Source organism: Papio anubis, unplaced genomic scaffold (genome assembly GCF_008728515.1).
Source record: "Papio anubis isolate 15944 unplaced genomic scaffold, Panubis1.0 scaffold343, whole genome shotgun sequence".
NCBI lineage: Eukaryota > Metazoa > Chordata > Mammalia > Primates > Cercopithecidae > Papio > Papio anubis.
The window spans coordinates 8043-35160 of record NW_022163565.1 but is presented as its reverse complement, the minus strand read 5'-3'; the positions used below and the strand labels follow the sequence as shown (position 1 = coordinate 35160).

General features: G+C 47.4%; 1 protein-coding gene across 2 annotated transcripts; it reads right to left on the bottom strand.

The window, feature by feature from the left end:
- Positions 1–6264: 6264 nt before the first annotated feature.
- Positions 6265–14278, bottom strand: CCDC200 (coiled-coil domain containing 200). 2 transcript variants are annotated; one of them, XM_009190741.4, is made up of 5 exons: positions 13547–14278; positions 9383–9734; positions 9050–9113; positions 8705–8763; positions 6419–6451 (listed from the first exon to the last, which is right to left on the bottom strand). In XM_009190741.4, exons 1-4 carry the CDS (start codon positions 13649–13651, stop codon positions 8739–8741), a joined length of 546 nt encoding a protein of 181 aa, XP_009189005.2. In that variant the 5' UTR covers positions 13652–14278; the 3' UTR covers positions 6419–6451; positions 8705–8738. The 2 variants fall into 2 exon arrangements, with proteins under 2 accessions (XP_009189006.2, XP_009189005.2); XM_009190742.4 differs by lacking the exon at positions 9050–9113 and having other exon boundaries at positions 6265–6451; positions 13547–14264.
- Between the last annotated feature and the right edge of the window lie 12840 nt (positions 14279–27118).

The window sequence follows — 27118 nt, the reverse complement described above, 5'->3', positions numbered from 1 at the left end:
GCCAGCAACAGCAATCCATTTCAAAGCTTAGTAGAGCAACCCCAGGAAGTGCAGGACTGGACCTCAGTTCCACCTCCCACACAGTACTAACACCTGAAATGGGACCACAAACCTTAAATACTGGAATATATGGACCCTTACCACCTAACACTTTTGGGCTACTTTTAGGAAGAAGTAGTGTCACCATGAGAGGCTTACAAGTCCTCCCTGGAGTTATCGATAATGATTATGAAGGGGAAATTAAAATCATGGCCAGAGCTATTAACAACATTATTACTGTCCCTCAAGGAGTTAGAATAGCTCAGTTAATCCTGCTACCTTTGGTTAAAACAGATAATAATATCCAACACTCTAATAGAAATATAAAAGGTTTCGGATCATCAGAGATATATTCGGTGCAACCAACTACAAATCAAAAACCCTCTCTAACCTTATGGTTAGACGGGAAGGCATTCACTGGGCTAATAGACACAGGGACTGATGTAACTATCATTAAACAGGAAGATTGGCCCTCTCATTGGCCTACTACAGAGACTTTAACTCAGTTGAGAGGAATTGGACAAAGCAGTAATCCTAAACAAAGTTCTAAATACCTAACATGGACAGATAAAGAAAACAATTCAGGCCTTATTAAGCCATTTGTCATCCCTTACCTACCTGTTAACCTTTGGGGGTGAGATCTGCTCTCTCAAATGAAAATTATAATGTGTAGTCCAAATGATATAGTTACTGCACAAATGTTAACTCAAGGATACACCCCTGGTAAAGGTCTTGGAAAAGGAGAAAACGGTATTCCACAGCCTATACTGGTTTCAGGACAACTTGATAAAAAGGGGTTTGGAAATTTTTAGCTCAGGTCACTGACATACCTGCACCCCAAAGGTGCGCTGACCCCATTACTTGGAAGTCAGATGAGCCCGTTTGGGTTGATCAGTGGCCTTTACTCAATGATAAATTAAGTGCCGCCCAACAGTTAGTGCAGGAACAACTGGAGGCAGGACATATTGTAGAAAGTAATTCTCCTTGGAATACACCTATTTTTGTTATTAAAAAGAAGTCTGGTAAATGGAGACTCTTACAAGATTTAAGAGCAGTAAATATCACTATGGTCCTCATGGGTGCCTTACAACCAGGATTGCCTTCACCAGTTGCGATTCCTCAAAAATATTTTAAAATCATTATTGACCTTAAAGACTGCTTTTTTACAATTCCCCTTCACCCTGCTGACCAAAAAAGATTTGCCTTTAGTCTTCCATCTACAAATTTTAGACAACCAATGAAGCGCTATCAATGGAAAGTCTTACCTCAGGGTATGGCCAATAGTCCTACCTTGTGTCAAAAATATGTAGCTGCTGCTATAGAGCCAGTCAGAAAAACATGGACACAAATGTATATTATACATTATATGGATGATATTTTAATAGCAGGAGAAATTGGCGAACAAGTCTTACAGTGTTTTGCCCAACTCAAACAAGAGTTAACAGCAGCCGGACTACAAATAGCCCCAGAAAAGGTACAATTACAAGATCCATACACCTATCTTGGTTTCCAAATTAATGGACCCAAAATCATTAATCAAAAGGCCGTTATACGTCGTGATCATTTAAAAACTTTAAATGATTTCCAAAAATTACTGGGAGACATAAATTGGCTTTGGCCGTATTTAAAGCTCACTACAGGAGAGTTAAAACCTCTTTTCGATATATTAAAAGGAGACTCTAATCCAAAATCTCCCAGGTCCATTACCAAAGAAGCATTAATAGCACTCCAACAGGTAGAGCATGCCATTGCAACACAATTTGTTACCAGTATTGATTATTCTCAGCCATTAATATTCATTATTTTTAGCACAACAATAACCCCTACTGGCTTATTCTGGCAGAACAATCCCATTATGTGGGTACACCTGCCCTCCTCCCCTAAAAAGGTTTTGTTACCTTATTATGATGCAATAGCTGATCTAATTATCTTGGGAAGAGAAAACAGTAGAAAATACTTTGGAATAGAACCCTCTACCATTATACAGCCCTACACTCAATCACACATTCATTGGCTGTTACAAAATACGGAAGCCTGGCCAATTGCTTGCGCTTCTTACACTGGCACAATTGACAACCATTACCGACCTAACAAACTCATTCAATTTTGCAAACTTCATGCGTTTGTGTTTCCCCATATTACCAGTAAAGAACCTCTCAATGACACATTACTAATTTTCACTGATGGATCTTCCACAGGGCTTGCCGCTTACACCTACAATGATGTAATCGTTAAATTCCAGACCACTTATACATCAGCTCAGCTGGTCGAATTGCAAGCTATAATTGCAGCATTATCAGCTTTTCCTTGTCAGCCACTTAACATTTACACAGACAGCGCCTACCTGGCTCATTCAATACCCCTCTTAGAGACCGTGCCTCAAATTAAACATATTTCAGACACAGCTAACTTATTTTTACAATGTCAACAACTTATTCAAAAAAGGACTACTCCCTTTTTTCTTGGGCATATCAGAGCACATTCAGGATTACCGGGACCTTTAACACAAGGTAACGCAACAGCCGACACGGCAACAAAAACCATAGCCACAGTCACTACAGACAATTTGCAACAAGCACAAAAAGCACATGCCTTACATCATTTAAACGCCCAAACCTTAAGACTTATGTTTAAACTTACCAGAGAACAAGCTCGACAAATAGTTAAACAATGCGCCAACTGCATAACGTATTTACCTGTTCCTCATTTAGGAGTTAACCCCCGAGGACTCATCCCCAACGAAATTTGGCAAATGGACGTTACTCACCACTCAGAATTCGGTCAATTAAAATATATCCATGTATGCATAGACACCTATAGTGGATTCATTATTGCAACTCTCCAAACAGGAGAGGCCACCAAACATGTCATAGCTCATTTATTACACTGCTTTTCTATCTTAGGAATACCCAAACAAATCAAAACAGATAATGGCCCTGGTTATATAGCCAAAGCCTTTTTACAATTCTGTAATACCCTACAAATTAAACATACCACAGGCATTCCCTACAATCCCCAAGGACAAGGTATAGTAGAAAGAGCCCATCTGTCATTAAAAACTGTTATCACAAAATTAAAAGGGGGGAGCTGGTACCCCGTGAAGGGTACCCCCAGAAACATACTCAATCATGCCCTGTTTATCCTTAATTTTTTAAATTTGGACAGTCATGGAAAATCGGCTGCCGACCGTTTCTGGCATCCTGAATCTCAAAAACAGTTCGCAATGGTAAAATGGAAAGATCCACTTGATAATTCATGGCATGGCCCCGATCCAGTTTTAATTTGGGGAAGAGGCTCAGTATGCATCTTCTCGCAAAAAAATGATGCAGCCAGATGGCTGCCTGAAAGATTGGTAAGACAAATAAATCATAACCATTGTCAGTCCAGGGAAGATAAATCTCCCTGAGAAGTTTCTTCCTTTTTGTTTTTCAGAAAATGAAGCCTAAAATGAGATTCCTTTGGAAAATAATCGCTCTATATAGCATAGTGACAGTCTATGCAGGTTTTGGTGACCCTCGTAAAGCGAGAGAATTAATACGAAAACAATACGGCCAGCCTTGTGACTGCAGCGGAGGACAAATATCTGAACCTCCGTCAGACAGAATCACCCAGGTGACTTGCTCGGGCAAGACAGCTTACCTAATGCCAAACCAGTTATGGAAATGTAAGTCTACCCCAAGAGACACCTCACCTAGCGGGCCGCTCCTAGAATGCCCTTGTAGCTCTTTTCAATCTTCTATACATAGTTCCTGTTATACCTCCTATCAACAATGCAAATCAGGCAATAAGACATACTATACGGCCACGTTACTAAAAACACAAACTGGAGGTACCAATGACGTACAAGTATTAGGATCCACTAATAAACTTGTACAATCTCCTTGTAACGGCCAAAAAGGAAAGCCTGTTTGTTGGAGCACTACCGCTCCCATTCACATTTCTGATGGAGGAGGCCCATTAGATACTGCAAGAATTAAAACCGTCCAAAAAAAAATTAGAAAAGATTCATAAAGCTCTATATCCTGAACTTCAATATCACCCCTTAGCCCTGCCTGAGATTAGAGATAATTTTAGGCTCGATGCTCAAACTTTTGATATCCTCAATGCTACTTACAATTTACTTCAATTTCCAATACAAGCCTAGCCCACGATTGTTGGCTTTGTCTTAAAATGGGCCCCCCTATTCCTCTAGCTATACCTAACCTTTTGTCGTCCTATGTCAATTACTCAAATGAATCCTTGGTAAGTAATTCCTGTCCTATTATTTCTCCCCTCTTAGTTCAACCGATGACGTTTTCTAATTCCTCTTGCCTCTTTTCACCATCATATAATAACACGAAAGAAATTGATCTAGGCTATGTTGTGTTTGACAACTGTACCTCCATAATCAATGCCACTAACCCTTTGTGTGCTGTAAATGGCTCGGTTTTCGTCTGTGGAAACAACATGGCATATACTTATCTACCTACAAATTGGACAGGGCTTTGTGTTCTGGCCACTCTTCTCCCCGACATTGATATCATCCCTGGAGATGAACCTATCCCCATCCCTGCCATCGAACATTTTATTTATAGACCAAAACGAGCCATACAATTTATTCCCTTGTTGGCCGGACTAGGAATCACCACTGCTTTTACTACAGGAGCCACAGGCCTAGGAGTCTCACTAACCCAATATACCAAATTATCCAATCAATTAATTTCAGATGTACAGACCTTATCCAGTACTATACAAGATTTACAAGATCAAGTAGATTCATTAGCAGAAGTAGTTCTCCAAAATAGAAGAGGTCTAGATTTGCTAACGGCAGAACAGGGAGGGATCTGTTTGGCTTTACAGGAAAAGTGCTGTTTTTACGCCAACAAATCCGGAATCGTCAGAGATAAGATAAAAACGTTACAAGAAGAACTAGAAAAGCGCAGAAAAGGCCTGGCCGCCAATCCCTTGTGGACTGGACTCGATGGACTTCTCCCCTATCTCCTGCCATTCCTTGGTCCTTTACTTACTCTTCTACTCTTTCTCACTCTCGGGCCTATAATCCTTAATAAGCTTATGGCGTTTGTTAGACAACAAATCGAGGCCTTCCAGGCCAAGCCTATACAGGTCCATTATCATCGCCTTGAGATGACGGAAAATGGTGAGTCTTATTTACCTTAATAAGACCACCTCCCCTGTGTGCTGAACTGGACAGTCAATGACGGGTAAGAGGACACTATCCCCATCGGAGCCTAAGGCAGGAGGTCCGCCCTTGCTGCTGCCTTATCCCATGACGGGCCTAGAAGATGGGGATGAGATGACCCAACCTAAGACAGGCGCAGTTCCCGAGGGGTCATTTCTTATCATAAAATAATAGAAAGGGGATCTGTCCGTGAGCCGGCACATAAAATACACCAATGATTAAACGCTTGAGGCTTTATTCTTTTTCTTAATTTTCCTGATGAGAGCTTTTAGATTAATATTTTATAAAGATATGCTTCTTTTCCTTTTGCTTTCTTTCATCACTCTTGAGTTTTTCCCGCTGGCTATGGGGCCTGTTGCTTTTGTAGCGTGAGGCACCATCCCACGCCTTCGGGAAAATTACACAACTGACAGGTGCAACATGACTCTCGACTCAGAGAACCATTACCTACTTGGTCACTCTGTGATGAGATCATTCTCCACTCTGGCTCAACCTTCCCTCCAAGTGTATATATAAGGCACTGCATTGGTCACTGCCATTAAACGAGACTCTTGATCAGGAGCACGACTTCATCAGAGCACCGTCTTGTCTCCATTTCTCGTGTCTCTTGTCCCCCAAATTCCCCACTCCCAAGGCCTGCTTCGACGATCCCGCAGGCCGGGATAGGCCAGACATTGCACTGGGCTTGGAGGTGGGGAGCATCACTGCCTGCAACCACTTTCTGCTGCTGCAGGCCTGCTCTGATGTGATGCGACCCCTCCTTCCCCAGGCTGTATCTCAGTAAGCATGGGCTTGGGGGAATGAGTGATGGCTCCAGTGACAGTCACAAACTGAAACCCCTGACAGACTTATCACTGCTGAATAAGGGCAGGTAGTGATAGTAGTAGGAGTTGCATACTTGCAGGGGACCCAAGACCCAGTTCTCCCATTGGCTTTGCCTAGAGAAGCATAAACTTGTCTTCCACTCTCTTTCCACCCTCTCCATCTCCTTCGTGAGTCCTCCTGCCTGCTTCCTCTCATCCCTGTCTCATAAAGCTGACCAGTGCTGTGATTCCTCCCAGGAAAAGAATTATGTTTTATTCCTGGCAGCCACCTCTTCTAGAGTGGGTGGCTTTTGAAGTGGAGATGTTGCTGGATGCTGAGAAGATGTGGCTGCTCATCTGCAGTTTGGGGATGGCCACTGGGGTCTCGGGTTCAATCTTTGGGTCACCACTGCTGTATGTAGTTGGTAGACTGAGAAGAGGAAGAGACGGGAAACAAAACAAGTTAGCAACTTCTGGTTTCAGAACACTGTGTGAAATCCTGTGAGGCCAGAGGAATCAAAGTGAAATGTAGCAGCCCAGTCCTCATCCTAGAAGTGCTAGCATCAGGTTCTTTCATCTGTTGCACCTCTGTCAGAGACACCTTTCTAACGCCTTGCACAATTATATATTCTTGTTAAGAGTTGCCATCCAGGCCAGGCGTGGTGGCTCACACCTGTAATCCCAGCACTTTGGCAGGCCGAGACGGGTAGATCACTTGAGACCAGCCTGGCCAACATAGCGAAACCCCATCTCTACTAAAAAATATAAAAACTACCCAGGCGTGGTGGTACATGCCTGTAATCCTAGCTACTCGGGAGGCTGAGGCAGGAGTATCATTTGAACCCGGTAGGTGGAGGTTGCAGGTGGAGTGCAGCTGAGATCCAGCCTGGGTAACAGAGTCAGACTCTGTCTCAAAAAAAAGGCCGGGCGCGGTGGCTCAAGCCTGTAATCCCAGCACTTTGGGAGGCCGAGATGGGCGGATCAAGAGGTCAGGAGATCGAGACCATCCTGGCTGACACGGTGAAACCCCGTCTCTACTAAAAAATACAAAAAAAACTAGCCGGGCGAGGTGGCGGGCGCCTGTAGTCCCAGCTACTCGGAAGGCTGAGGCAGGAGAATGGCATGAATCCGGGAGGCGGAGCTTGCAGTGAGCCAAGATCACGCCACTGCACTCCAGCCTGGGCGGCAGAGCAAGACTCTGTCTCAAAAAAAAAAAAAGGTTGTCATCCTGAGTTTAATGGCCTACAGTGAGCTGGACTCCAAGCTAAGTGCTTTTAGTGCTCTTTCCTTTATCTATTTATTTATCTATTTATTTATTTATTTATTTATTTATTTATTTATTTATTTATTTTTATCGCTCTTTTACCCAGGCTGGAGTGCAGTGGTGTGATCCTGGCTCACTGCAACCTCCACTTCCAGGGGTCAAGTGATTCTTCTGCCTCAGTCTCCCGAATAGCTGGGACTACAGATGCGCCCTACCACAGCCAGCTAATTTTTTTGTATTTTTAGTAGAGATGGCATCTCAGCATATTGCCCAGGCTGGTCTAAAATTCCTGAGCTCAGGCAATCTGCTCACCTTGGCCTCCCAAAGTGCTGAGATTTCAGGCGTGAGCCCCTGCACCTGGCCCCTTTCCTTTACTAATAATTGCCATATTCAGTCTGCATGACCCTCTGTTGAGGAAGTTGTATCATCTATTATTCTCATTTTATGGATAGCGCTGAGCAATAGGCCATCCATACCCAGGCATTTTTTTCTTTTTTTTTTTTTTCAGGGAGGGTCTCACTCTGTTGCACAGGCTGGAGTGCAGTGGTGTGATCACCACTCACGGCAGCCTCAACCTCTGGGGCTCAAGCAATCTTCACCTTAGCCTCCCAAGTAGCTTGGGCTCCAGGTGTGTGCCACCATGCCCAGCTATTTTTTTTTTTTAAACGAAGTCTCACTCTGTCACCAGGTTGGAGTGCAGTGACGCGATCTCAGCTCACTGCAACCACCTCCTCCTGGGTTCAAGCAATTCTCCAGCCTCAGCCTCCCGAGTATCTGGGACTACAGGCACGTGCCACCACACCCAGCTAATTTTTGTATTTTTAGTAGAGATGGGGTTTCACCATGTTGGCCAGGATGGTCTTGATCTCTTGACCTCATGATCCGCCTGCCTCAAAGTGCTGGGATTACAGGCGTGAGCCACCGTGCCCGGCTGCCCAGCTAGTTTTTTAAAATTTTTGTTGTTATTGAGACCGAGTCTCACTCTGTTGCCCAGGCTGGACTCAAACTCCTGGGCTCAAGCGATCCTCTCACCTTGATCTCCCAAAGTGCTGGGATTATAGGCATGAGCCACCACACACTTGGCTTTCTTTCATTTTTTTCGTTTTTTTTTTTTTTTTTTTGAGATGGGATCTCACTATATTTCCCAGTCTGAACCTGAACTCCTGGGCTCAAGCAGTACTACTGTCTCAGCTTCCCAAGTAGCCAGGACTACTGCACCCAGCTTCCTACCAAAACATTTTTAATGGGGGCAAAGAATAGAGGAATAGACCGTCCAGAAGTAATGTGAAATAATTCTAATTTCCTCCCCTTACTCCTGCTAAGGAGGTTTCTCTGGGCTACACACACACACACACACACACACACTCATTCATTCAGTCACCCAGAGTCTGTCTTTCAGGGTCTGTGTCTCTATCTTACCTTGAGTTGTGAATACCCAGTGTTTTTGATGGGGCTAGATTGGCATGGGTTCATGAGACCTGATGAGGAAACAAAGTACAGGTTACTCATCCAGCAGTTTTCCAAGGATGGAACACTACAAGCCCGGACTGCTTGTGTCTGGTGACCCAGGGGGTGATGGGGGTACGGTGAGGACAGGCTCCTACCTGGGACAGGGTACAGACTGAGCCCTTCCTGAAGATTCTCAACTAGGAAGCTGTGCTGTGGTTCCCTGTTCCAGACCTCACGGGGCTCAATATATCTGTTAATAAGCCTACAACTCCTGTCCCACCCTCTGATCACCGCCACCTCCTCTGTCACACTCACTCTGGAAGAGGGGCCAACAACTTTCTCAGCCACTCTCTGCAGAAGTTGGAAGGCTCCTTTGCAGCTGTAGGTTGGCATAAACCCACCAGAGGGAGTTGATTAGCAAGGCATTAAAGGCCGACGGTACTTGGGAGAGTCAGAGAGGGTAGGGTAGTGGATACGGATTCTGCACTACAGGGCTGGGATGGAAGCAAAGGGCTCCTCTCCTCACCACCTCCCACTCCCAGGCTCCAGTCCAGAGTCTGTAAGGATTTTCTGCCCACCCTGGAATCTGTTGTTCATACAGAGATTGCCCTCCAGCTTAATAGATTCCCACTGAAGTAGGCTGGTGACCTGGCCTTTGGGACTCTTGGAGATTGCATTTGGAGGCGTGCTGAGTACAACGGGCTTGAGCACTTGGTTGTGTTGGCTGAGGTGGTGGCTGTGGTTGTGGTGGTTGTGGTCCTGGCCACGCCTGTGCCTGCGCCTGCGCCTGCGCCTGTGCCTGTGGCAATGGTGATGGCTGTGGTGATGGCTGTGGTGGTGGCTGCGATGTTGGCTGCACCGATGGCTGCTGCTGTGATGGCTGTTGTTGCTCCCGTGATGTCCACAATTTCGCCACTGGTGGTTGCGGCACATTTGACTTCTTAGGTGGCTGGAGCTTTTTCTCCGATTGTTGTTCTTCTTCCTGGTATTTCTTCAGTTCCTGGCAAGAAGCCCCCGGGCAAGTGGCATCCTCCTCTCCCCACCCAATCACCCATCTGCCAGAGAAACTTCAGGGAACAAGGCAAGTGAGTAGAGAAGTATAGGTGGCAGTGGTCTCTGTTCCCTAGAGCTGCAGGCTGAAATTGGGCCTACGCTGTCTCCCTCACCCACTGTAACACCCAAGAATGATTTCTGGGTGACAGCACCCGTAGCACAGCCCCAGCCCAGGAAATAGCACTGTCTTCGAGCACCTGCTTCCTTACTTGAGAGCTCAGCACGGAAAGCAGTTTTTAGTGCTGGAGGATAAAGAATAATTCCCTGCAAATGTCCTGTGTTGTGTTTTGTTTTTTAGAGACAGGTTCCCACTCTGTCACCCAGGCTGGAGTGCAGTGGCATGATTATGACTCACTGTAATCTGGAACTACTGGGCTCAAGTGATTCTCCTGCCTCAACTTTGCAAGTAGCTAGAACTACAGGTGCACACCACCATGCCCAGTTAATTTTTTTTTTTTTTTAATAGAGTCAGGGTCTCATTATGTTGCCCAGGCTGGAGTGCAGTAAGTGGTGCAATCTTGGCTCACTGCTGCCTCAACCTCCCAGGCTCAAGCAATCCTTCCACCTCAGCCTCCTGAATAGCTTGGACCAAATGCACGCACCACCATGCCTTGCTAATTTTTAAATTTTCTGTAGAGACAGGGTCCTCCTATGTTGCCTAGGTTGGTTTGGAACTTCTAGCCTCAAGCGATCCTCCCACCTCAGCCTCCCAGAGTAATTTTTCTAATAGCCCAAGGGTGCTTCTAAACCTTACAAGTGCTTTGAAATAACAGTGTCAAATAAAAATATAATGCATGCCGGGCTGGGCACCATGGCTCACGCCTGTCTTCCCAGCACTTTGGGAGGCCGAGGCGGGCGGATCACAAGGTCAGGAGTTCGAGACCAGCCTGACCAACATGATGAAACCCTGTCTCTAGTAAAAATACAAAAATTAGCTGGGCGTGGCAGGCGCCTGTAATCCTAGCTACTCAGGAGGCTGGAGGCAGGAGAACTGCTTGAACCCGGGAGGCGGAGGTGGCACTGAGCTGGGTTCATGCCACTGCATTCCAGCCTGGGTGATAGAGCAAGACTCTGTCTCAAAAAAATATATATATATATATATAAAAATATGCTTATATATAATAGATAATATGCTTATATAATATATATATATAATATATATAGCATGCCACGTGTAATTTTAAATTTTCTTTTTTTTTTTTTTTTGAGACAGAGTCTTGCTCTGTCCCCCAGGCTGGAGTGCAATGGCCTGATCTGGCTCATTGCAACCTCTGCCTCCTGAGTTCAAGTGATTGTCCTGCCTCAGCCTCCCGAGTAGCTGGGATTACAGGCATGTGCCACCACACCCAGCTAATTTTTGTATTTTTAGTACAGGCAGGGTTTTATCATGTTGGCCAGGATGGTCTTGAACTCCTGACCTTGTGATCTGCCTGCCTTGGTCTCCCAAAGTGCTAGGATTACAGGCATGAGCCACCGCACCTAGCCACTAAATTTTCTAATAGCCACATAGAAGAAGAAATAGGGCCAGGTGCACTGGCACATGCCTGTAATTCACACTTTGTGGCACTGAGATGGGAGGATTGTTTCAGGCTAGGAGTTTGAGGCCAGCCTGGGCAACATAGTGAGACCTGGTCTTTACAAAAAATTAGCTAGGCATGGTGGTGCATGCCTGTAGTCCCAGCTACTCTGGAGGCTGAGGCTGGAGGATGGCTTAAGCCCAGGAGATCACGCTGCAGTGAGCTATGAACAGACCATCGCACTCCAGGTTTGGTGACAGAGGAAGACCTTGTCTCAAAAAAAGAAGAAGAAGAAAAAACAAGTGAAACTAATTTTAATTACTTTTATTTATTTATTTATTGTGTGCGACAGGGTCTCACTTTGTCACGCAGGCTGGAATGTAGTGGCGTTGTCACAAGGCTTACTGCAGCCCGACCTCCCGGGCTCAAGTGATTCTCCCACCGCAGCCTCCCCAGTAGCTGGGACTAGGGGTGCACACCACCATGCCCGGCTAATTTTTGTATTTGTTTTAGAGATGGATTTCACCATGATACCAGGCTGGTCTGAAACTCCTGGGCTCAAACGATCAGCCCGCCTTGGCCTCCCAAAGTGCTGGGATTACAGGCATGAGCCACTGCGCCTGACCTAATAATGTATTTTACTTAACCCCATGCGTCCAAAACATCAATATGAACATATCAATGAAGTATTTTATATTCTTTGTTTTCATACTAAGTCTTCAAAAGTCCCAAAGTGTTGGGATTACAGGCGTGAGCCACCACGCCCGGCCATTGTTGTATTTTAAGATGGAGTTTTGCTCTTGTTGCCCAGGCTGGAGTACAATGGCATGATCTTGGCTCACTGAAACCTCCGCCTCCCAGGTTCAGGCAATCCCCCTGCCTCAGCCTCCCGAGTAGCTGGGATTACAGGTGTGTGCCACCACGCCCAGCTAATTTTTGTATTTTTAGTAGGGATGGAGTTTCACCATGTTGGTCAGGCTGGTCTCGAACTCTTGACCACAGGTGATCCACCTGCCTCAGCCTCCCAAAGTGCTGGGATTACAGGTGTGAGCCACCGTGCCCGGCTGGGAGCAAGACTAGAGCAAGACTCCGTCTCAAAAAAATAAATAAATAAGTGAATTAATTAATTCAAGGCCAGGCATGGTGGTTCACACCTGTCAACAGTTTGGGAGGCTGAGGTAGGAGGATTGCTTGAGTCCAGGAGTTCCAGACCAGCCTGGGCAACAAAGTGAGACCCTGTCTCTATAACAATCAAATACAATTTTTAATTTTTTTTTTTTTTTTTTTTTTTGAGACAGGGTCTCATTCTTTCACCCAGGCCAGAGTGCAGTGGTACCATCTTGGCTCACTGCAATCTCCACCTCACTGGTTCAAGTGATGCTCCTGCCTCAGCCTCCGCAAGTAGCTGGAATTACAGGCATGCGCCACCATGCGTAGCTACTTTTTGTACTTTTAGTAGAGACCGGGTTTTGTCATGTTGGCCAGGCTGGTCTTGAACTCCTGACCTCAAGTGATCCACCGGCCTCAGCCTCCCAAAGTGCTAGATTACAGGTGTGAGCCACCACGCCCAGCCAAAATAACATTTTTAAAAACTAAATTAAATTTATGTAAAACTGACCGGGCATGGTGGCTCATGCCTGCAATCCCAGCACTTTGGGAGGCTGAGGCAGGCGGATCACCTGAGGTCAGGAGTTCGAGACTAGCCTGACCAACATGGAGAAACCCCATCTCTACTAAAAAATACAAAATTATCCAGTCGTGGTGGTGCATGCCTATAATACCAGCTACTTGGGAGGCTGAGGCAGGAAAATCACTTGAACCTGGGAGGCGGAGGTTGCGGTGAGCCGAGATCACACCATCGCACTCAAGCCTGGGCAACAAGAGCAAAACTCCGTCTCAAAAAAAAAAACAAAAAAAAATTAGTTTCTCAGTCACACTCCAAAGCTCAATATAGCACACAGGCTGGGGGTTACCCTATTGGACAGAACATCTTTAAACCTCCCAGGCCTAGTACACTTGCCCTCCCCCAGTCTATTACAACAGGGAAATTGAGTTAGCTTGTAGTGTTCCCCCCAACACAGACACAGTCTATCTGAGAGAATGCCAAATGACCTTGCTTTCCTCCTACCCCCAGCAAACAACATTCACCAAATAGTAGGCAGCTTCCTAGGGTTCTGTCTCCATTCTCCATTGCCTTCCTACTCCAGAAAGGACCCTGAAGAACCCAGCCTATCCCATGCACCTGTTCTTTCTGCTGCAGCTCCTGCTGCTGCTGGGCCATCAGCCACCTCCTTCGGTCCAAAGCCATCTGCCGGCGCCGGGCCTCCCAGTGGTAGGCACTACCCATGATAGTGGGATGGTGTGAGGCCCCAGGTGGGGGTGGGGACAAGCAGAGCCCACTGCTCCCACCACCTCTGTCTCTTCCCACTCAGACCCCTCTGCCTGTAACTGGAACCACCTCACAATGTGGTTACTGCCAGGGCAACTGGGCAGGCCCCACCTGCTTTGTTGAGGAAGGGAGGCGTTTTTCCCAAGGCTCCCAGGGAACATCTGCAAAGTACCTTTCTCTCCTGGGTGCTGAGCAGATGGAAGATCTTCCCACCTTAGCTTTGAGTCTCAGTGGGCCCCATGGAAAATTCAGCAGTAAAATCTTTTCTCTCTGGCTTCTTTCCCCCACTCTTCCTCAGGGGCTTCCAGCATCATCTGACTCTCCCTCTGCTCATCCCTCCCCACTTAGGTCTCCGGAATTACCTTTTTCTCCTTAATCTCTCCTCTCCCCATCTCCCCCATAAATGTCTGTGCTGAGTCAGAATGAAAGAAAATACAAAATCCTACTAAGCCTCGCTGAGGTCTGAGACCCCAGAATGCAAAGGGATTTCTTAGAAGACACCCTAGCAGCGGGCGCGGTGGCTCAAGCCTGTAATCCAGCACTTTGGGAGGCGAGGCAGGCCGGATCACGAGGTCAGGAGATCGAGACCATCCTGGCTAACACAGTGAAACCCGTCTCTACTAAAAATACAAAAACTAGCGTGGTGGCTGGCCTGTAGTCCCAGCCTGGGAGGTTGAGGCAGGAGAATGGCGTAAACCGGGGCCGAGGAGCTTGCAGTGAGCCGAGATGCGCGCCACTGCACTCCAGCCTGGGCAGGCAGACTCACAGCCTCAAAAAAAAGAGACACCCTAGCTCTGGAGATTTCTAATGCTGAACTCAAGCCTAGTGTCTACCTCTTAATTTTATTTTCATTTTTTTATTTTTATTTTTTGAGACGGAGTTTCACTCTTGTTGCTCAGACTGGAGTGCAATGGCGCAATTTTGACTCACTGCAACCTGTGCCTCCCAGGTTCAAGAGATTCTCCTGCCTCAGCCTCCCAAGTAGCTAGGATTACAGGCATATACCACCACACCCAGATAATTTTTGTATTTTTAGTAGGGACGGGGTTTCTCCATGTTAGTCAGGCTGATCTCAAACTCCCGACCTCAGGTGATCCGCCCCACTCGGCCTCCCAAAGTGCTGGGATTACAGGTGTGAGCCACCATGCCTGGTGCATTTAAGATCATCCGAAGCAGCTGGGTGCAGTGGCCTCCGCCTCCCGGGTTCAAGCAAGCAAAAAGAAAGAGCCCAGGCAACCTAGTGAAACCCTGTTCGGGCTGGGGCGTATCTGCACCCCAGCTATTCCAGAGGCTGAGGCAGGAGGATGGATGGAGGCTGGGAGGTGGGTGCTGCGCTGAGCAGTGATTGCACCGCTGCACTCCAGCCTGGGTGACAGAGCCAGACCCCATCCCAAATCAATAAACATAAAAATAAAGGAACCAGTTTGTAGAAAGCGGGAGAGGGTCCCATTGAACTTCAAGCCTTCAGGCTACAGCTGCGGCTGGACAGGTTGGAGCAGCAGGCTGGAGCAGTGGCCGTCTTGGCAGGGATCATTGACCCCGATCTATCATCGGGAGGAGGAAGAGCTGATCTCATGCAGGGAGGGCAGGTGGACTACGTGTGGACTCTGGTGATCTGTTTGGGTGCCAGGTGTTGTTCCCAGGGCCACCTGTAACTGTGAATGTGTGGGAACCCTGACTTGAGAAGGGCGTGGCCACGGCGAGCCTCGACCCCTCAGGGATGAGAGTTTGGTTCACGGTACCCAGGGAAACCACCAGCATCGGCAGTGGTGATAGCTGAGGAGGAGGGGATTCGGAGGAGAGACACAGGATGATGAGTAGCAGGGGCAGCCCTGTCTGTGATCAACAACTGCTGCAAGAGGGGCTGTTTGTTCGACTCACTAGTCTTCTGCGGCTCTATGCAGTACTGGCAGAAGACAGAAGACACGAAAACCACAAAAATTAGCCGGGCGTGGTGCTGTGCGTCCATAATCCCAGCTACTCGGGAGGCTGAGACAGGAGAATCGCTTGAACCCGGGAGGCGGAAGTTTCAGCGAGCCTAAATCACGCCATTCCAGTCCAACCTGAGCATTCGAGCGAGACTCTTATCTCAGAAAATAAAGACAGAATTAAAGAGCCCGGTGCGGTGGCTTACATCTGTGATCCCAGCGCTTTGGGAGGCCCAGGCGGGCGGATCGCCTGAGGTCAGGAGTTCGAGACCAGCCTGGCCCACATGGCGAAACCCCCCCCCCCAAAAAATACAAAAATTAACCAGGCGTGGTGGCGTATGCCTGTAATCCCAACTACCCAGGAGGCTGACGCAGGAGAATCGCTGGAACCCGGGAGGTAGAGGCTGCACTGAGCTGAGATCGCGCCACTGCACTCCATCCAGCCTGAGTGACAGAGCAAGACTTTGTCTCAAAAAAAAAAAAAAAAAAAAAAAAGTCTGGGTGCGGTGGCTCACGCCTGTAATCCCAGCACTTTGGGAGGCCGAGGCGGGCAGATCATGAAGTCAGGAGATCAAGACCATCCTGGCTAACATGGTGAAAACCCGTCTCTACTAAAAGAACAAAAAAATTAGCAGGGCATGGTGGCGGGCACCTGTCGTCCCAGCTACTTGGGAGGCTGAGGCAGGAGAATGGCGGGAACCTGGGAGGCGGAGCTTGCAGTGAGCTGAGATGGTGATGCACCACTGCACTCCAGCCTGTGTGACAGAGCAAGACTCCATCTCAAAAAAAAAAAAAAAAAAAAAAACCTGGGCCAGTGGCTCACACCTGTAATCCCAGCACTCTGGGAGGCGGCAGGCGGGTGGATCACCAGAGGTTGGGAGTTGGAGACCAGCCTGACCAACATGGAGAAACCCCATCTGTATTAAAAAGCCCCTGAGGAAGAGTGGGGGAAAGAAGCCAGAGAGAAAAGACTTTACTGCTGAATTTTCCATGGAGCCCACTGAGACTCAAAGCTAAGGTGGGAAGGTCTTCTATCAGCTCAGCACCCAGGAGAGAAAGGTACTTTGCAGATGTTCCCTGGGAGCCTTGGGAAAAACGCCTCCCTTCCTCCAACAAAGCAGGTGGGGCCTGCCCGGTGCCCTGGCAGTAACCACATTGTGAGAGTGGTTCCAGTTACAGGCAGAGGGGTCTGAGTGGGAAGAGACAGAGGTGGTGGGAGCAGTGGGCTCTGCTTGTCCCCACCCCCACCTGGGGCCTCACACCACCTCTTCCTATAATCCTGGAGACCCTACCTAATCTGTCTGGACCTCAGTTTCCTTGCCTAAAGAAGAAGTGATAGCTTGTTACCTTCTTTCACATAGCTGTTATAAGGATCAAATAGAATAATGGATGGGAAATAAAAGTATAAAATTGTTTAGCTACAGGTTGGTATTATCCCACCTGACCCTTCCAAGGACTGCGTCCTCAGTAGGTGGAGTGAACAGGTGAGAGGATTATTCTCAGAAGCCCAGGAAGGCTTTTGGGGATAAAGTCTGTGCATTTAATTTTTTAACTTTTTAATTTAATTTTAATTTTATTTTTTGTTTTTTGAGACGGAGTTTCACTCTTGTTTCCCAGGCTGGAGTGCAATGACACTATCTAGGCTCACCGCAACCTCCGCCTCCCGGGTTCAAGTGACTCTTGCAAGTGATCCACCAAAGTGCTGGGATTACAGGCGTGAGCCACTGCGCCCAGCCTGGGACTGTGCATTTAAGATCACCCCAAGTGGCTGGGCGAGGTGGCTCATGCCTGTAATCCCAGCACATTGGGAAGCCATCGCAGGTGGATCACGAGGTCAGGATATCGAAACCATCCTGGCTAACATGGTGAAACCCCGTCTCTACTAAAAGTACAAAAAAATTAGTCAAGCATGGTGGCACGTGCCTCTAGTCCTAGCTACTCGGGAGGCTGAGGCAGGAGAATCGCTTGAACCCAGGAGGCGGCGATTGCAGATTGTGCCTTTGCACTTCAGCCTGGGCAACAAAGCAAGACTCCATCTCAAAAGAAAAAAAATCTCCCCAAGTAGACCATTGACCTATCTCCTATGTATACACACACTTTTACCCAGAGGTATAAATCTTTCTGAAAGCAGTAAGCCCAAGTCCAGCTTCAGGGCCGGGGGCAAGGAAAGGGTGTAGGTGAAAAGGATGCTTCAAATCCAGCCTCTAGTGTGGTGGGGATTGCGGTGGGGAGCAGCCCTTGAATCAGAACAGGTCTAATGATTCTGCTGAGACATTTGGGGAAAAAAAAAAAAACAGATTCCAGGAGAGCCTGTCAATTCCAGCAACCAGTGTTGTGGAGTCAGCTTGGGCTTTGGAATCAGACTCAGGTTCAATCCTGGCTGTGTCACCTTGTTTCATCCTGCCAAACTGCAGCTGGAGTTCCCACAAAGGAGTGCCCCAAACTGTCCTGAGCGGGGAATCCAAAGAAAGCACTCAACACCGAGGTGATTGGTCCAAAGCATGTTTTAGGGGAACTTTTCTGCACACGATGTGCTGCAGCAATCCTCCAGATGGACAGCGAGAGAAAAGTGATGTTCTACCTCGCTGTGTCGGCAGTGAAGGGTCAGGGTGTGAAGTGTACATAAAAGTTTGAAGAATTTGGCTCAGCACTGTTTTTTTTCCTCCTAAACCTATATATCTTTGTCAATGGCTGTTCAAGGCCATGGTTTGGGTTCAAGACTTTTGGGGAAAACTTGCAGTGGGCTGAGTCAAAAAGCAGGCAAAGCATTCTGCTTTATGGTCAGGACACAGTATGAAAGCAGGAGAAACTGGAGGACCCTGCATGCCTACTAGCTGGGGGTACCTGGACAGGTCAGTCGGGCACTCAGTGTATCCAAGGCCTCTCTCCTTGTTAAGGTTGTCGGAAGACCCCAGAGAATACCTTGAAAGTGCCTGCCCTCACAGTGGGGCACCCAGCTATGACCAGGTGGTAGGGACGTCCCAGCTCTGCTGCTGGGGGCACTAAGGTTTGCTGGATGTCTTTCTCTTGTAAAAAGGAGTGCTAGTTCCTTCTCCCAGCACTGAGAGATTGTCTTCTGTAACTGTAGGTACAGGAGGGTTTCCAGATGCAAAAGATGTCATTGAGGCTTGTCATTAGACATTTATCTTCATAGCATATTTATCTTATTATATATCTAAACATATTTAGATAGAAAACAATGATAGGAGGGAAAGAAAGGCACTTCAACAGTCTCAATAATTAAATGGGCAAAGGAGGAAGTGGCTATTTTTGGCATCTCTTCCTCTCTCTTTCCCTCTTTCCTCCTACCCTGGAAGGAACAGAGATCAGATGGATACTTAGGGTGGAAGAGGGGGCTTGGGCTGAATTTGGGGAAAAGTCTCCAACCCTCTAAGCCAGTCCTCATGCCAGAGGATTTTCAGAGTGATTCTACCAAAATCGTTCCCTCCTCCTCATCTCCCCATCTATGCCCTTTTTGTTTGTAGAGACAGGGTCTCACCATGTTGCCCAAGGTGATCCAAACTCTTGGGCTCAAACGATTGATCCTCCAGCCTTAGCCTCCCAAAATGCTGGAATTATAGGCAAGAGCCATCACACCCAGCCTCATCTCCCTTTTTGAGCCCCTCCTGTCTCCCATGTGCACACTGCCTCTCCCAGCTCCACCTCTAGGGGTCTGCACCACATTCTACTCTCCCTTACAATCTGGATTTTAACTCACATTGGTCCTCAGGGCACCATGCTGTCATTAATTTTTTAACGATTTGCACATTTGCAATTTAAAATAAAGCCTGGGCTGGGTGGTTCACACTGTAATCCCAGCACTTTGGGAGGCCAAGGCGGGTGGATTGCCTGAGCTTGGGAGTTCGAAACCATCCTGGGCAACATGGTGAAACACCGCCTCTACTAAGAATACAAAAAATTAGCCAGGGCCTGGAGCGATGGCACACGCCTGTCATCCCAGCACTTTGGGAGGCCGAGGCGGGCGGATCACAAGGTCAGGAGATCGAGACCATCTTGGCTAACACAGTAAAACCCCGTTTCTACTAAAAATACAAAAAATTAGCCCAGTGTGGTGGCATGTGCCTGTAGTCCCATCTACTCAGGAGGCTGAGGCAGGAGAATTGCTTGAACCTGGGAGGCAGAGGTTGCAGTGAGCAAAGATAGTGCCACTGCACTCCAGCCTGGGTGACAGAGAGAGACTCTGTCAAACAAACAAACAAACAAACAAACAAATGAAGCCTGTAGGCTGGGGCACTGGCTCATGCGTGTAATCCCAGCACTTTTGGAGGCCAAGGTGGGAAGATTTTCTGAGCCCAAGAGTTCCAGACTAGCCTGGGCAACATAGACAAGACATATCAACTGGCACCCCCACCCCACCATTTCCCAACCCCCATCTCTACAAAAAATAAAATAAAGCAAGTTTGTTGTTATTCAAGACCCAGAATCTTCTGTTTTGGAAGAAGCAAAGTGTGTTTAGAAGCACAAACAGGGCCGGGCGCGGTGGCTCTTGCCTGTAATTCCAGCACTTTGGGAGGCCGAGGCAGGCGGGTCACCTGAGGTCAAGAGACCAAGACCAGCCAGGCCAACATAGTGAAACCCCGTCTCTACTAAAAATACAGAAAAATTAGCTGGGTGTGGTGGCGGATGCCTGTAATCCCAGCTACTCGAGAGGCTGAAGCAGGAGAATTGCTTGAATCCAGGAGGCAGAGGTTGTGGTGGGCCGAGATGGCGCACTGCACTCCAGCCTGGGCGAAAGAGCAAAACTCCATCTCAAAACACACACACACACACACACACACACACACACACAAGCACAAGCAGATGAGTCCTGTGAAATATCAGCTGCAGGGCCGGGCACAGTAGCTCACGCCTGTAATCCCAGCACTTTGGGAGACCAAGGCAGGCAGATCACTTGAGGTCAGGAGTTCGGGACCAGCCTGTCCAACATGGTGAAACCCCGCCTCTACTAATAATAAAAAAATGAGCCCGGCATGGTGGCCAGCGCCTATAATCCCAGCTACTCAGGAGGCTGAGGCAGGAGAATTGCTTGAACCTGGGAGGCAGAAGTTGCAGTGAGCTGATATCGCCCTCTGCACTCCAGCTTGGGCAACATAGCGAGATTCTGTCTCAAAAAAAAAAAGAAAAGAAAACAATAGGCTGGGCATGGTGGCTCATGCCTGTAATCCTAGGACTTTGGGATGCCGAGGCAGGTGAATCACTTAAGGTCAGGAGTTAGAGACCATCCTGGCCAACATGGTGAAATGCCGTCTCTACTAAAATTACAAAAAAAATTAGCCAGGCATGGTGGCAGGTGCCTGTATTCCCAGCTACTCTGGAGGCTGAAGCAGGAGAATTGCTTGAACCCAGAAGGCAGAAGTTGCAGTGAGCTGAGATCACGCCACTGCACTCTAGCCTGTGCAATAGAGACTCAGTCTTAAAAAAAAAAAAAAAGCCAGGCGTGATGGCTCCACTTTGGGAGGCTGAGGTAGGCGGATCACCTGAGGTCGGGAGTTCAAGACCAGCCTGGCCAATATGGAAAAACCCCATTTCTACTAAAAATACAAAATTAGTCAGGCGTGGTGGCACATGCTTGCAATCCCAGCTACTCGAGAGGCTGAGGCAGGAGAATCGCTTGAACCTGAGAGGTGGAGGTTGCGATGAGCCGAGATCGCACTACTGCACTCCAGTCTGGGCAACAAGAACAAATCTCCGTCTCAACGAAAACGAAAAAAAATCAGCTGCATTATTAATTGTACAGATATGATCAATTGCTCTACCTCTATTATCAGTTCACTCACCAGCAAAGTAGGGGTAATAATACCTCCATCCTAGAGGTATTGGTATATTAAAAGAAGTAATTTGGCCAGGTGTAGTAGCTCACACTTGTAATCTCAGCACTTTGAGAGGCCAAGGCAGGCAGATCACCTGAGGTCAGGAGTTCAAGACCAGCCTGGCCAATACGGCAAAACCCTGTTTCTACTAAAAATACAAAAATTAGCTGGGTGTGGTGGCTGATGCCTGTAAACCCAGCTACTTGGGAAGCTGAGGCAGGAGAATCGCTTGAACCTGAGAGGTGGAGGTTGCAGTGAGCCGAAGGAGATGGCGCATCTACAGTCCAGCTTGGCAATAGAGCAAGACTCTGTCTCAAAAAAAAAAAAAAAAAAAAAAAAAGCAGTAATCCATGTCAAGCACAAGGTTTAATAAACAGAGGCTTCTATCGTAGTATTTCATGATGTTATGTACCCCTCAGAAAGAAAGGAAGAAAGGAAAAAAAAAAAAAAGATGCTGACATTTAAACAGCTGTAGTGCTTTCTCCTGGCATTGGATGTAAGTTGCATCCTGGTTTCTGAGGTATAAAAATATGGAACAAAAATGTGCTCTCTGAATAAATGAAATCATCCAGGCATGGTAGCTCACACCTGTAATCTCAGCACTTTGGAAGACCAAGGTGGTAGATCATTTGACACAGGAGTTCAAGACCAGCCTGGGCAACATAGGGAAATCCCTGCCTTGACAAAAAGTTTAAAAAGTAGTCAGGTGCGGTGGCGCATACCTGTAGTCTCAGCTTCTCACTTCCCAGGAGGCTGAGGTAGGAGCATTGCTTGATACCTGGGGTCAGAGTGAGATCCTGTCTCAAAAATAAGTGAAATCAGGCACCATCACGGAGTGTGGTCACTTGGAAGCCTGGACCTTGACCCTTGGTGTCATCCATCACCTGGAAGACCCTGAACTTTCCCTCTGTGGGCCTGAATTTTCTCATGGACCAAATAAGCACAGAGTGGATGAGTTTCCTCTGGCCTGCTTGGAGGCCATAACACACTGAGAGGTAAGGGCTGCTGTGCTGCTCCCTGCTGTCCCCTGCTGCAGCAAGGAGAGAACTGGATCTTGGGGATGACCCAGCACTCCTAGGGGTGATAGAGTGCAGCAGGCTGATCCCTGATACCCAATACCCTTGTGATTTTTTTTTTTTGAGACAGCATCTCGCTGTGTTGTCCAGGATGGAGAGCAGTAGCGTGATCACAGCTCACTGTAACCTCAAACGCCTGGACTCAAGCGATTCTCCCATCTCAGCCTCCTGAATAGGTGGGACTACAGGTGTGTGCCACTACACCTGGCTAATATTTTTGTTTTTTGTAAAGATGGGGCCTCACTGGCCGAGCGCAGTGGCTCACGCCTGTAATCCCAGCTCTTTGGGAGGCCGAGATGGGTGGATCACAAGGTCAGGAGATTGAGACCATCCTGGCTAACATGGTGAAACCCCGTCTCCACTAAAAATACAAAAAAATTAGCCGGGTGTGGTGGCAGGCACCTGTAGTCCCAGCTACTTGGGAGGCTGAGGCAGGAGAATGGCGTGAACCCAGGAGGCAGAGGTCGCGCCACTGCATTCCAGCCTGGGCGACAGAGTGAGACTCGGTCTACAAAAAAAAACAAAAAAGATGGGGTCTCAGTGTGTTGCCCAGGCTGGTCTCAAACTCCTGGGCTCAAGCGATCCTCCCACCTGGGCCTCCCAAAGTTTTGCTGGGATTACAGGCATGAGCCACTCCACAAGGGCCCTCTTGTGATCTTAATCATTGTGCCAGGCTCTTCACATTCCATCCTCAGCATCCAGGTTTCCACCTTCTTGAATATGTATCACAGAACTAAGTCAATCTCTTGGAAGATTTGGTTAGCTCGAATTTCCTTCCTGAAACTCAGCCTTCTCATCTGTTCAATGGAGATTATAAACCTGACCCACTTTCCTCTAAGGTGAATGACAATAAAGATCCACTGATAATAAAGATATAAAATTGCCAGCCAAGAGTGGGGGGCCCCTTTATACTCTGGCAGGAGGAAGAATAAGAAGGCTGAGGATGTTGAGAAGCCTCAATTTCATCAAGTATAAAATGTGATAAATAACGTTGCATTTGGGATTTTTTTTTCTGTCGCCCAGCCTAGAGTGTGCTGGTCCAATCACGGCTCGCTATAGTCTTGACCTCTTGGGCTCAAGTGATGCTCTTGCCTCAGCCTCCCAACTTGCTGGCACCACAGGCATGCACTACCATGCCCAGCTAACTTTTATTTTATTTATTATTACTATTTTTAATAGAGATGAGGTCTCACTATGTTGCCCAAGCTGGTCTTGAACTCCTGAGCTTAAGTGATCCTCCTGCCTTGGCCTCCCAAAGTGCTAGGATTACAGGTGTGAGCCACTGTAACTGGCCTTATTTTTATTATTATTATTTCTAGAGATGAGGTCTCAAACTGCTAAGCTCAAGTGATCCTCCCACTTTGCCTCCTAAAGTGAGGGGATTACAAGTGTAAGCCACTATACCTGGCTGCATTTGGGATTGTTGAAAGACCGAAAAGAAAACTTAGATACTCTGGCATACAGTGGGCTCAGAAAACAGTACCCTAAAATGAAGGCCTCAGCAGCAGCCTCAGAAGTAAAAAGTTTTTCTCCGACTCTCTCCTCCTGTCTCTCAGTCCCATTTTCCCCTGAGGCTAGCCATAGACACGAAAATCCCTCTTCCCTGAGGCAGGTCATAGAAACCAGAAGCCCTTTTCTCCAAAGCCAACCTACAAGCCTAAAAATATTACTCTGTTTTTCCCTCTGTCCTATCTGTAAAAACTGGCCACAAAGAAATTACCTGACCTACTGTGTTTGACTGTAGGTCGTAAGACCCCCATTCCACAGAGCATCCTGCCCCGTATCCAGAAGGAAGGAATGTATGCTCAGAGAAGCCAACAAGGATGTGGACAGGTCAGGCATGGTGGCCCATGCCTGTAATTCCCACACTGTAGGAGGCCAAGGCGGGAGGATTGCTTGAGGCCAGGAGTTCAAGATCCTCTATGTGGCAAAAGTCTAAAGGAGAAAGAGACAGACAGCAACAGCTCGTCATGGAAAGTGTGGCTGAGGAGAAAGACATGAAAAAGGCTTCAAAAAATTTCCAATTTGAGTCTCAAAAGGCAAGACCCTGTTTCTACAAAAAATTAAAAACTTAACAAACTTTGCTGGGTGTGGTGGCACACACCTGTAGTCCTAGCTACTCCAAGAGGTTGAGATAGGAGGATCTCTTGAGCCTAGGAGTTTCAGGTTACCGTGAGGTATGATCACACCACTGCACTCCAGTCTGGGCAATAGAGTGAAACTGTGTTGCCAAAAAAAAAAAAAAAAAAAAAAAAAAAACCTGGACAGACAGGGGCCTTAGGGATTTCCCCACTCATTGTACTCTCCTTACAGCATGCCGTCTTGTCCACTCATATTGCTATATGGCCTTCCATACTCTATTGACCATAAGCATTAAAATGGACAATTTTTTCTGTATCTTTGGGTCTTTGTTCTGAAGACTCTCATGTATACACATTAAAAACAAAATCATATGCCTTTTCTCCTGCCTCGTGCCAGTGATTTTTCACTGAATCTTCAGGGGGCAAAGAAGGGAAATTTCCCCTTGGTTCCCCTAAGTACTCAAAACAATACTGGGGGCCGGGAATGGTGGCTCATGCCTGTAACCCCAGTACTTTGGGAGGCTGAGGAAGGATGATTGCTTGAGCTCAGGAGTTTGAGATCAGCCTGGGCAACATAGTGAGAACCCATCTCTACCAAAAAACAAAAAATAAAAAAAAGCAGTACCTGGGAAACCAAATTAGTAAGCAAAAGATGGCCTGATAGACATGAAAATGAGCACAGAGGCAGTAAAATAGTGAGCCCAGCAGGGTCATGATACTTACCACAAGCCAGGAGATTTACTAATCACTTTCTATTTTAGGAAATACTAATATATTTAATATTCATTCATTCAAAAAATATATGAGTGGCTACTATATGCCAGGCATTGTTCAGGGTGCTAGTCATATAAAAATGAACAAGCGACAAAGATTCCTGCTCTCGAGCTTACATTCTACTATGCTAAAATGCAATAAACACATTGGGTGACAGGTGCCATTGAGTAAAATAAAGCCAGGTAAAAGAGAACAGAGATCCTGTGTGGATGAGGGTAGAGAACACCAGGACTACAGGCTAGATTTTAAGATTCCTGTTTTATAAAGGAAAAAAAAAAAAAAAAAGCGTCAGAGTTGCCTAAGCTGCTTTCCCTTGCCTTTTTTTTTCTTGGATATGGCGTCTCGCTCTGTTGCCCAGGCTGGAGTGCAGTGGGTGGCATGGTCTCGGCTCACTGCAATCTCTGCCTCCCAGGCTCAAGCGATTCTCCTGCTTCAGCCTCCTGATTAGCTGGGATTACAAGCACCTGCCACCATGCCTGACTTATTTATTTATTTATTTATTTATTTTTTGAGATGGAGTCTTGCTCTGTCTCCCAGGCTGGAGTGCGATGGTGCCATCATGGCTCACTGCAACCTCCACCTCTGGGTTCAAGCGATTCTCCCAGCTCAGGCTCCCAAGTAGCTGGGATTAGAGGTGCCAGCCACCATGCCTGGCTAATTTTTTGTATTTTTGGTACAGATGAGGTTTCACCATGTTGGCCAGGCTGGTCTCGAACTCCTGACCTCAGATGATCCACCCGCCTAGGCCTCCCAAAGTGCTGGGATTACAGGCGTGAGCCACCCTGCCTGCCCTTTTATTTTTTTTTTAGATAGGGTCTCAATCGGTCCTCCAGGTTGGAGTGGAGTGCAGTGGCCTGATCACAGCTCATTGCTGCTTTGGCCTCCTGGGGCTCAAGCTGTTTTCCCAGGGCTCAAGTGGTCTTCCCAGGCCTCAAGTAGTCCCTCAAGCTCAGTCTCCCCAGTCACTGGAACTACAAGCCTGCTCCACCACGCCCAGCACATTTTCTGTATATATATACTTTTTTTTTTTTTTTTGTAGAGATGGGGCTCTCACTCTGTTGCCAAGGCTGGTCTTGAACTCCTGGGCTCAAGTGAACCTCCCATTTCGTCCTCCCAAAGTGTTGGGATTACAGGCACAAGCCACCATGCCAGGGCCAAGGCTCTTCTGAACTGCTGCAGCAAACAGCTTGGTTCCTGCCTCTTTGCAGACAGAAGACTTGTGTCTCAGGCTCAATGCTTTGTCTCATAGAGTGCTGGACACACAAGAACAAATTATCTTTCTCTAGGTATCCATTTTTGGCTCTAGGCTCTCTGCTTCACAGGTGGATGGAGTGATGGGGAAGATGCTGTGGCCAGTGCACACAGGTAGGTTCAAATCCTACCTCCCTGTGGTCTTGGGCAAGCTGCTTACCCTCTCTGCCTCAACTTCTGCATCTGTATGTAACTTTCACAAGTTTGTAATGAGGAGGGCACTTAACACAGAGACTAAGCCAAGCAGTAAATGCTTCCTATATTACTGTCTTCAGGCAACACAGTTGCTCAGTCATTTCACAGTCATGACCCCTTCCGGGGAAGCCCGTGGGACACTCTGACTCACATTGTAGACTACTGAGCCACGTCCCTTCCTCGGCTCCATTTCTGCTCCCTCCACTCCACGAGGTAGGCATTGGTGTTTCTGCTTTCCAGCTGGGGAAACAGAGTCGGGAGGTTAAGTGGTTTGCCGACAGGGCAAGGC